The 11,554-nt window shown below is 40.8% G+C and overlaps 1 protein-coding gene across 1 annotated transcript; it reads right to left on the minus strand.

The window, feature by feature from the left end:
• Window positions 1–9,833: 9,833 nt before the first annotated feature.
• On the minus strand, window positions 9,834–10,805 carry fabp6 (fatty acid binding protein 6, ileal (gastrotropin)). The gene is made up of 4 exons (XM_037681572.1): window positions 10,689–10,805; window positions 10,427–10,602; window positions 10,251–10,340; window positions 9,834–9,919 (listed from the first exon to the last, which is right to left on the minus strand). The coding sequence occupies exons 1-4, from the start codon at window positions 10,753–10,755 to the stop codon at window positions 9,869–9,871; spliced, it is 384 nt and encodes a 127-aa protein (XP_037537500.1). The 5' UTR covers window positions 10,756–10,805; the 3' UTR covers window positions 9,834–9,868.
• Between the last annotated feature and the right edge of the window lie 749 nt (window positions 10,806–11,554).

The raw sequence follows: 11,554 nt of genomic DNA on the forward strand, positions 1-11,554 counted from the left end.
TTTATTAATCCCAAAGAGAAATTATTTGTTGTTGTAACTTGTTATCCTCATTTCATTAAGAGATGTTATAGATACTGATGGCTGTAGGCAGGAAGGATCTCTTGTAAAGGTCCATCCCACAGTGGATCCTAAGAAACTGGCTGCAGATGCCGTCCGGTCTGTCCACCCAGACTCGGCTGGCCTCTTGGTTCCCCTGGGCTGTAGGACCGCCCAAATGCTGGGCAGAACTCCTCCCAGAGCGATAGCCACTCCTCCCAGCAGTCTGTCGAGCTCCTCGTCGCTGCAGACAGCCGATTGTAGGTGCCAAGGGACGATCCTTTACTTCCACTGTCATGAGACCTGTTTCCTTCTAGTTCCAGGATCTCAGTGTTCGGGCACTCAAGCACAGCTAGCAGGTAGATGAGAATGCATCCACAGAACATCTTTTCAACTGTGTGTTCACAGGTTCTGCACTCTCAGACTCTGAGCCACCAGAACACCGTGGGTCATGCTGAGCAACACTGTGTCTACTCAGTGTAAACAAAATGGAGTGTGAATCATGAGGATGATGTTCAAAAGGCCTACATTAAAATTACAGCTAGCAGTACAAAAATCTAAAAGTTAAATGTGGTTTCATCATAAACACCAACATCCCTGAACTTGGAGCATCTCCCGATGGACTCAATGTGTGATTGCTGCTGCCTGGAGAAAGTTTCCTTACAAATATAGGACATGCAGCATGCAGCAGGCTGTGGAGGCAGGCAGTGAACTTCACCTGAAGAAACATCATCCATACTATGCACAGGTACATAATCAAACCACTGTGACCTTGTGTGGAGCCAGAAAGACATGGCTGCTGTCCGTGTGTCTCCAGAACAGGAATTTTGTGAAGCTCGTCTCCAGAAAGCACGAAGCTTCTTAAAGATATTTCTCAGAGCACGTTTGTACTGCAGCTTCAAGGGAGACATAAATATGTAAATCATGCTGTTAACTTATATTTGCACATTTTGTGTAGCAATTTTCTATGAAATGTATTACCTCACACAATTTTCATCATGTTTGTTACTAGAAATGTTTAATTACATAAAATGTTTACTTCAAAATAGGATCTGTTTCATTACATGTTTATTTCTTACCTGAAATATGTTAATACATCAAATATTTACTACAAATGTGATCAAGTTCATCATGTTTACATGTTCCCTGAAGTGATGAATCAAATGTTTCATGAATGTTTACCACATGAATTTTTATTAAATGAGAAAAAACAATCACTTGCAAGTTTTTATTCAACTGTAAATATATTTCAAATCAATGAGTGCAGCAAATATATTTTTTTCTCCAATCTACATTTTACATGTAGCAGCATGTGCAGGTTTCATTAGCATTAGGTTTACAACCACACTAGAACACATGTTCACTAAACTACAGCACACACACAATGTTAAGAAGTGTCACCTCTTCACCCTCACATGTACGCACCAGTATAGTTAACTGGTATATTTCTGTGTAACATTGTGTATTTGTTTCTCATGCAACCAATCACTCTTTCCACATTAATTCTAAGGTGTGCTCGTGTGTGGTCAACATCCTTAGCATCATGTTCACATCTCCATTTAGTGAATGATGGGATTTGAACCTCAGCACATCATTCATTTATACTTTTGTTGGATGTAACTGGGACCCTGTGTACACAGTTGTGTTCCACCTCATGTACAACATGCGATGTGAATGCCAATAAAGAACCTTGTTCGTGACTCCCACTGTCTTTAATATCAAAGCCTCTGTCATAACACAACGTCCCCGGGTAATAATCTGGAGAGAAGGCCACAACTTTGTTATGAGCTTGTCTGATGGACGTCCATCCCTTGGAAAGAAAAGAAAGACACAGGTATTAGACAGAGTTTGATGTGACACCTTAAAAAGATGGCAAAGATGCTGAACAGGATGCATTAGTGTTGGTGGAACCATTGAAATTGTGAGGTTTTTTATAATGCTGGTAGAAAATGCCTAACAGTGTTAAACAATGACAACAAGATGGCAAAGCAATGAAGTCCTGTATAATATTTAATACTATAAAAATTATTTGTCCAGCTGTTTTTTATTCAGCTCTGAGCTCCCTGTTCTCCTGTAACAGACGGTTTATTTCTGCTCTTCTTTTATTCACACATTGTATTTGTACCTTTTTGCTGCTGGTTCATGTTCCTCCTCTCCATCATCTGCAGCCTCACTGAGCTCCTCTCCTGGAGTTTCATCCACTTCATCTGAAGGTTTGTCTTGAAGAGGACATATCAGAACACAGGTCAGTATTACTACAGTAAAAGTGACAACACTAGAAACTTTAAACAGTTTATTTCACAATAATACAGATGTCCACTCTGTCTAAACTCAGACTAAGTTACATGCAAAATATAAACCCGACCTAAACCAGGTTGGCCCACTTCTATGAACATGAACTAAACATGAGTACACCTGGACAAAATCATGGCACAAATTTATGGCACAACACCAACAAACTGAATTCAGACACTCACCAGAATGTCTGGAACAAACCAACAGGTATCTTGGGACGCTGGAGAAAGTTATGAGGACGTCTCACTGTCTCCTTCTTGTTACGTCCTACACATGAGCTCCCTCACGTTGTTTCCTGGTGGAGAATCGTTGGTTACGTACTGTAACCCCAGATTCTGTGAGTATAGGTGTAGCCTTTTAAGGCTGTTGCTGGTGGGTTTTATCCGCGAAGTGTAGCACTGAAAACTTTAGTCCACGCCCACCTGTTGTGTGGGCCTCACCCGGTCCGTATAAATTACGTTGAGAGCGGGTAATCGACTCCCAAATAGCTTTTTCTTCAGCCATTTAGGAGCCAGTGAGGCCCAGCGCTTAAAGGGCTACGCCTATACTCATAGAATCTGGGGTTACAGTACGTAACCAACGTTCTATTTCGTATAGGCTTCGCCCTTTAAGGCTGTTGCTGGTGGGTTAAAGGTGAAGCAGGATGTAAATGGTAAATGGAGCTTACTTCTATAGCGCCTTCCAGCCCCCTATGAGGGGCCCCAAGGCGCTTTACAGTACCAGCCATCCACCCATTCACACGCACATTCATACACCGGTGGCGGTAGGCTGCCATGCAAGGCGCCATCCAGTCCCACCGGGAGCAACTCGGGGTTAAGTGTCTTGCCCAGGGACACAACGGCACATGGTGTGGGAAGTCGGGATTCGAACCTCCAACCTTCCGATCAGAGGTCGGCTGCCACTACCACTGCACCACGGCCGCCCACCGGCATGTAGTCTATGCCTCACTGCGTCCATTCAGACACAATATGAAGCACCTGCTTGCACCAAAAAACATTTCATCACTCAGCCTTCTATGTGCGTAATACACACTAGAAACATGTCTTAACAGGGTTTTAAAGCTACTTAGAGAGGTCAAGGTCGAGAGCTTCAGGTCTTTTTGCAAAGTATTCCAGGAAACAGGAGCGGAGTAAGAGAAGGCCGTTTTGTCTAGTTCAGTTCTCACTGAGGGAACACTGCAGGTAATAATGTCCTGAGAGCGCACGCTGTAGCTGCACTCGTGTAGAGACATGTAGGAGGAGATGTATGAAGGCAGCAGACCAAGAAGTGATGTAAACATGAAAATGTACCAGTGAGAGACTCTGCGTGAGGTTAAGGATGACCAGTTAACCAGTGAATACAGGGTGCAGTGGTGGGTACAGTAGTTACAGATGGTTATGAATCTTAATGCACCGTGATAGGCAGCATCCAGCATCTGCAGGGTTCTTGTAGGAACGTTCATGTAAATAATGTCACCGCAATCAATGGAGGGAAGGAAAGTCACAGATACAAGGCGTTTCCTAGCATTCAGGGTTAGACAGGATCTGTTTCTGAAAAAGAAACCCAGTTTAACTTTCAGTTTCTTTACTAGGTTTTCCACATGGAGCTTAAAAGAGAGATGTGAGTCGACCAAGATACCCAAATATTTATAGGAATCAACAAACTCAATGGGGACACCATTTAGATTCCTATTTCTGTAAGTTCCAATACATCTTTCTCACTGCTCTAAGAAATTGGTGTAAAAATATCTATCTATAAATATATATGTTTAGTACCATCATTATTTATCTTTATTATTATTGTTGCAATTACTTCACACGTACTGTATGACCTCACAAAATTTTAAAGGGTTTAATTATTCAACCTAGTCAGTAAAAAAAAAAAAAAACATTCAATGACATAATTAGGTCACACGGGTAGTAAAACTTTTCAGGTTTTAGTCTTTAAGATTTATTTTAAAGAATTCAGGGGTTTTTTTTATTTAAAATTTTAGATTTTTTTTTTAGAAAACAATACAACTAAAACAAGTAACAATGTAAATAGACATTTGAGTCACATCAGCTCAGGTGTTACGGTTAACTGCCTGCTCAGATGTGTTGGGTGGCGTTAAAATAAGCTCCGTTTTCTCGTTAGCTTTGGCTGTTCCCCAGCTGTACTATGTAACTTTAATGATTCTAATGATCCCATCAGGGAGCTGAGTGTAATAACTGCTGTCATTGCACAACTTTCTCAGCACACTAAGGGAGTGTGTTTACCTCGATGAGTTTGCACCCCGCTGATCTCCTACACTTGCTTTGGTCTTGCTGCTGGTTTTATTCAGCACTTTGGAGTCAGCTGTGCATTTGTAACAGAGGAATAGAAAGTGTTATTTTATACATGTACATTGTAGCATAAATGAGTGAATGGAGGAAGAAGGGTAACACTTTAGTACACTTATTTGTTTTGCACTCGTTACAGCAGGGCACCAGCTGGTCAGTATATGGACCAACAACAACTTAATTAATGTATTCACCCTTTAATAATCAGAACTAAGTCAATGGAGTAGAATCCGTTAACTACAGGGAATTCTATACCATAACATGAATATTCATTCAAATGAGGAGACCAAATTTGTCTTTTGAAGTTTTATATAAAAAATCATTACTCAAGATAAGAAACATCAACAGTAATAAACAAATTGAACAACACAAATGCTAAAGGATAATAATTTGGAGAATAACTTGCTTGAATGAAAAGTAATTCACTAAGTAATTCACTGAGCAGGAATCATTTTGACTTTTATACACACACAAATTTAGACACAGTTTTAGTATTTGAAAAATATAATGCATATAATGCATACTCAAAAATCCAAGTACAAAAATCTAACAAAGTGGAGTCAGGTCCTCTGGATGGATTATGGATGGTTCTGGATGATTGATCCACTATGAGAAAGTGTTATTTATAAGACTCAGTTTATGCAGCTCCTCAGACTGATGAAGTCTTGGATTAAAGACGAAATGTTTCAACAAGATTTTAATTATGTTTTTATTTTGTAATCCATCCAGATGACCTGATTCAACGCTGTTAGATATTTGATAAATTGTTTACTTTGGAATTTGGTTGAGAAATATTATTTAATGACTTGCGACCAGTCCAGTGAAGGTCCCCACAACCCTAAAAGGAAGAAGTGGGTAATGATAATGGATGGATGCATATTATTTAATGTGACTAGATCAAGTCATTTGTTATCACTGAAAGCCAGGAAATGATTTATCAAGATGCATAGGCTAAAATGGCATAATCAGACCCAAAGTGACCTTCATGCCTTTAGGTGCACAATGCCCCTAGGTACCCATCACAGCCTGATGCTCTTAACAGGTACTATGCCTGCTTTGAAGACCCAAATAGACCACCCAGCATCTGAAGAGAGTTCGTCAGTGTGACCTCAGCAGAAGTCAGGAGGAACACTGATTAGTTTCTTTAGAATGATTTGTTCAATTAGCTTTGTAGAGATCTAGTAGAGTGCTGTAATAATGGGTACATGAGAACACAGATTGTAATGTAAAATGCTTTGAGTGTCTTCAAAAGATAGAAAGGCGCTGTATAAGTACAGTCCATTTCCCATTTAACTTCAGGAAGATTAATCCTCACAAAGCCACTGGCCCAGACAATATCCCAGGGAGGGTGCTGAGGGACCCTGGCAATAGTTCCCACCTGCCTGAAGACCACCACCATCATCCCAGTTCCTAAGAACTCTGCAGTGACTGGTCTGAATGACTACTGGCAGTAGTCCTCACCCCAATAGTCACTAATGCTTTGAAAGACTGGTCATGGCCCACATCAAACCTACCATCGACATCAGCCAGGGAGAACCCACACCAATACGCATACTGCAAGAATCAATCAACAGAGGACACCATCTCCTGTGGTTCACAAAGCTCTCACCCACCTGGAGCAGAAGGACTCCTATGTGCGTATGCTCTTTGTGGACTTCACATCTGCCTTCAACACCATAATTCCCCAGACCTTGATGGACAAACTACTCACACTAGGACTAAGCCCCTCCCTATACGACCTGGACTTCTTAACAAACAGACTGTAGTCTATGAGGATTCACAACTTCTCCTCCACCATAACCCTCAGCACTGGGTCCCCTCAGGGCTGTGTGTTGAGCCCCCCTCCTGTTCACTCTGCTCACATATGACTGCGCACCTACCCATCCAGGATGTCATATTGTAAAGTTTGCAGACGATACAGTGGTGGTTGGATCACATAAAACGATGAGTCCAGCTCCAGACAAGAGATGGAGCACCTGAAGAGCTGGTGCAGGAAGAACAACCTCCACAGCAATGTGAAGAAGACGAAGGAGATAATTGTGGATTTCAGAAGGAGCAAACCCCCCACCCCCACCCCCTAGCCCCAAACATAGGAGGATCTATGGTGGAAGTGGTCTCCAGCTACAAATACTTGGTTGTGCACCTGAATGACAATCTCAGTTGGGGCAACAACAGCTTGATCAAGAAAGCTCATCAGAGACTCTACTTCATCAGGTGGCTGAGGCGAGCTGGTCTGGGAAGCTCAGCCCTCACCTCCTTCTACAGGTGTGCAGTGGAGAGCATCCTGTGCTCCAGCATCAATGTGTGGCATGGAGGCTGCACAGCTGCAGAAAGAAAAGATTTGCAGAGAATGGTGAAGGATGCACAGAAGACCATTGGAGTCAGCCTCCCCACCATCACAGACATCTACACCTCGAGATGCTGGAAGAGGGCCATCTGCATCATGAAGGACCCAGCACTCACACTTTTTGCCCCGCTCCCCTCAGGCAGAAGTTTAAGGAGCATTAAGTGCAGAACCACTAGGCTTATGAACAGCTTCTACCCGGAGACAGTTAGACTCATGAATCCCTAGTCAGATTATCACTGTGAAAATCACTGTGAAAAAAATAATCACTGTTAAAAAATCACTGTAATGCAACTTGGTTGTTGATATGTGCTACTGACTATCCATGATGCTGATCTCATGCTGCTGATTTATTTCATGCTGCTGTGTTCATTCGTCCTCATCTGCTCACACAGACTCATGTTCGTGCTGCCATTGTTTGGCACATTGTTTTGTACTACTAGTACTTAGTGTATTCTTAGTTTAGCATATATCTTGGTTCATGTCTTGGATCTTACTACTGTTTTTCTTTACAATTTGTATTTTTGTTGGATGTAACTGGGACTCTGTGTACATAGTTTCATTCCACCACATATATCACATGTGGTGTGAATGACAATAAAGACACCTTGACCTTGACTTTGACCTTGAATGAATGTGAAACAATGTCCGTTCATTTTAAAAATTTGAAACTGATGTGAATTTTATGACAGGGTGATGATCCGATCTCACAACTGAAACTCATAAAAAGTAGGCATATACAGTACATTTTATTAGGATAGTGCAGTTCCTTCTGACCTTCTCTATATGTCTCTATCAACAATTTTGAAAGAAACATGACATCTATAGTGCTCTTTCCCTGGGTGAGACATCACTGCGGAACATTGATCAATACCCCACTTTTTTGCATTCCTTCATTGACTCTTTTCTGAGTTTTCACATCCTTATCCTTTGTAGTTTCTACATGTTTGCACATCTCTTTTGTTTTTGAAAAAAAAAATGTACCAGTGTACTTCTCCTGTTCCTTAGGCATTCCCTCACTGTCCATGATTCATTAGACAGTTTGGTTAAAAAGTCAGGCAGCATGGTGGCACAGTTTTTGGTGCTGTCACTTCTCAGCGAGAGGGTCGGTGGATAGAATAGCGGTCGGGAGCCACTCTGGGTGGAGTTTGCATGTTCACTCTGTGCATATATGGGTTTTCTCTGGGTACGCTGGTTTCCTCTCACAGACCAAAAACATGCATACTAGGCTAACTGGTAACTCTCAAGTGTCCCTAGGTGTGAGTGTGAATCATTGTTTGTGATGGACTTGAGACCTGTTCAGGGTGTACCCCTCACAGTAGCTGCTGGATATGGGCACCAGTGACCCCCATGACTCGAAAACAAAAAAGTGGGTAAAAGATAATGAGTGGATGGATGGTTAAAAAGTCCACTTAATCCTCTACTGGACATCTCCTCATCTCCATTATAGAGCATTATAGAGTATAGAACATCATCTGGATCAACCACCTTTCCACTCTTCAGTGTCATAATGATCAGCCAGAGTAACTCTGGGGCCATGAGCCTTTGAAACACTTTATATGATAACTTTAGAAAAAACAGCAGATAACCAAAATGTATATGTCCAAGTCACTGTTGTAAATATATACTGTAGATTTAGCAAAATAACCAATCAAATCTAAAAAGTAAAGCATATGCTATCAAATACCTTTGTAGTTGATTGATGAAATACATAGGATTTCAAGTTATCCTTTCATGGTTAGGTCAGGGAATACAAGTTTGGAAAATCTGTAATTTACATGAAAATTGTCATGGTAAAGAAAATCCCCTGCACGTTGTGCAAATTTGCTGCTGTTATACCCAGAACAATCAGCTTCAGGGAAATTGAGTCACTTGGCAGCACAAGCCAGTCTGTCTCTGTCTAGACTGAGGAACAGCTTCTACCCTGAGGCTGTTAGACTCATGAATCTCTAACCAGAATAATCACTGTGAAAAACCACATCATGTTGCTGCTGATCTGTTTCATGTTGCTGCTGATCTGTTTCAATGTTGATGTGTCCATGCGTGCACATCTGCTCACAGACTCATGTTCATGTTTGTGCTGATGTTCAATGTTTTTATGTTATGAGTGCTTAGTGTATATTTAGTTGATGTTTTTCTTAGTTCATATCTTAGATGTTATTACTGTTTTTCTTATACATTTTATTGTTGGATGTAACTGGGACCCTGTGTACATAATTTCGCTCCACCACATGTACCACATGAGGTGCGAATGACAATAAAGAATCTCTGACTCTGACTCTTGTCCCAAGCCAGGGTAAATGGTGAGGGTTGTATCAAGAAGGGCATCTCATGTAAAATACTTGTGCCAAAACAAACATATGCATTTATCCAAGCAACACCATACAAGATCAATCAAGGTTCAGGTGAACAATGATTGCTACCAATGCTGGTGACAAAAATGCTAGGGCAGAAACTGTGCCACTGATGGTCAAAGACCCCAATGAGGGAACTGCATCCGTATACTGAACACCTTTTGACATTGCCATCAGCTGCTTGTGTGTTATGTACAAAGTATGTTGCTATGTAAATTTCCACACCTGTCATTTACAGAGCATCTTTCCATTTTGATATGATGTGTTGTGAAGGACAAAACTCGCAATAAGTGTTAAATTTAGTCAAATCAACCAGTCCCTAAGTTGTTGCTTTAAACTAATCATCTTTTCCCGACTATCTACCCCTAAATGTTTTTTTTTTTTTTTTTGCTGTGTATTCAAAGCCACCAACAATCATCTGGAAATAAAAGACAAAACACTTGTTTGTACTGGTGAAAATTTCACTTTATTTATGTATTATTTATGCTGTAATGTAGAGATTGTTGTTGTAACTGAACAGGAGGTCAAAGGTCAGTTGGTAGTTAGAGCTTCTTGCTGGTTCTCCTCAGCACTACAGAGCCACATGTGGAGGTCTACAACAAGAAATGGCACACATCAATAAAGCAGTAAATATATTATTACATTTATTTCTTATACTCCAATTAATGTTTGTATAATTACTGTTTAATAGACCTTTCAATGATTAAAGGTATACATTTATTCAACAATGACCTAGATATCAAATTTAATTTCTTAATTAGGACAGTGAACATATTCTCATTTTAGTCTTCAAACTGTATAGTTAGTCCTTTTCAAAAACTTGAAAATTAGTCTGTAAAAATTTCGAAATGACAGAAAACAAAATTACTATGTAAAAAGACCTCTGAGTCACATCAGATCAGTGCTCTAAGGGAGGGTGGTTACCTCGATGAGTTTGCCCCCACTGATCTCACTGACTTGCTTGTAGTTGGGGAAGTTTGCTACCAGCTTAGCTCCCTCTGTGTTTACTGTGGCCTGTAAGACATGTGCATAACATTAGAAGCTGGAGAACCCAACGTTCAAACGAGGTTACTGGTTAGCACATGACACTTTTATCCCACCTTAAATTTCTTCCCACCAATGGTCTGCATGTCACACTCTTTTCCAATTGTGAACTTGTTGGTGACCTTGGCGTCAGTGGGGTAGACCTGAGTCCAGGAAAATTCATCTCCATCCTGGGTGATCTCTGTGATGAGCTTGTAGTCACGACCCTTCTCGATGATGTCATCAGGGATACCTAAAGTGGAGATTGCGAGGTTGTAGAAATTTCTCTCCAGAACATGTTTGCCAAAAAATGCTTCCAGATCAAGTCTCTGTTCTCACCAATCAGCTTGCAGAACTCATCGTATCCCTCCTGGGTCTCGGTTTCCCATCTTCCAGCGAAGGCCATTCTGGTGGTGTTGGTGGCTTGAGAAGCAGAGATGCTGAGGTAAGCTGAGGGAAAACAAATTGCTGCGAGTAAGACTGTTCCTTTTTATATCCTCTGCACCCCTCACCACCTTCTTATTCGTCATGTGACGACACAAGAGAGCAATTACTCCTGAAGATGATGAGTTCAACAGGCTACGATGGACTGGGCTATAAACTGCATGAATGGGTGTTTATGGAGTTCACTAGCAGTGAGTAAAATGCTGACGGCTCTTTGGGGTAAGCTACAACTTTACCTCAAGGCCATTGAACTCTCTTGCAATGGTTTTATGGTCATGCCCTTCATTTTTACTGCTGCTCTTTCAAAAATTAAATTAAGAACTTTGTTTTAAAACTCAATCCGAAGTTTGTGGGAGTTTGTCTCTTTACAGACCGTCTCTATTTGGCAGTTAACGATCATTTTTCTATTTGTCTTTTTTATGCACTGATACTGTGAAAGCTTAGAAGAATGGCTGTGATCATTTTAATGGTATAGTTCCAGTTATGTAGGAAGAAACATGACTATATAGTTACAAGGTATAAGAGCTAAGCAGAAGCACTCATGCAGATCTTGATTATAGTGTCTTTTCTTATTCTACAGTTTATTTTCCTTTTTTTTCTTTGCAGATGAATAGTCACAGTTTAGCGCATGTTGTTTTAAATGCATTTATTGGAATCATGTAGTTTGGTCAAAGGACACTTCAACAAATAACTTGACTTTCCTGGGATACTGGTGTGTTGAGTTGATATGGTAAAACACTGGGAGCATGGCCAAGCTTTGA

The sequence above is a fragment of the Nematolebias whitei genome, chromosome 9, assembly GCF_014905685.2.
Source record: "Nematolebias whitei isolate Nwh7 chromosome 9, NemWhi1, whole genome shotgun sequence".
Classification (NCBI taxonomy): domain Eukaryota; kingdom Metazoa; phylum Chordata; class Actinopteri; order Cyprinodontiformes; family Rivulidae; genus Nematolebias; species Nematolebias whitei.

Coding starts and splice junctions, on each gene's coding strand:
- fabp6 (XM_037681572.1), bottom strand. CDS start 10,755: ATGGCCTTCGCTGGAAGATGGGAAACCGAGACCCAGGAGGGATACGAT. Junction 10,603..10,688: donor TGAGTTCTGCAAGCTGATTG/GTGAGAACAGAG, acceptor TCTCCACTTTAG/GTATCCCTGATGACATCATC. Junction 9,920..10,250: donor GTGGGGGCAAACTCATCGAG/GTAACCACCCTC, acceptor TTCTTGTTGTAG/ACCTCCACATGTGGCTCTGT.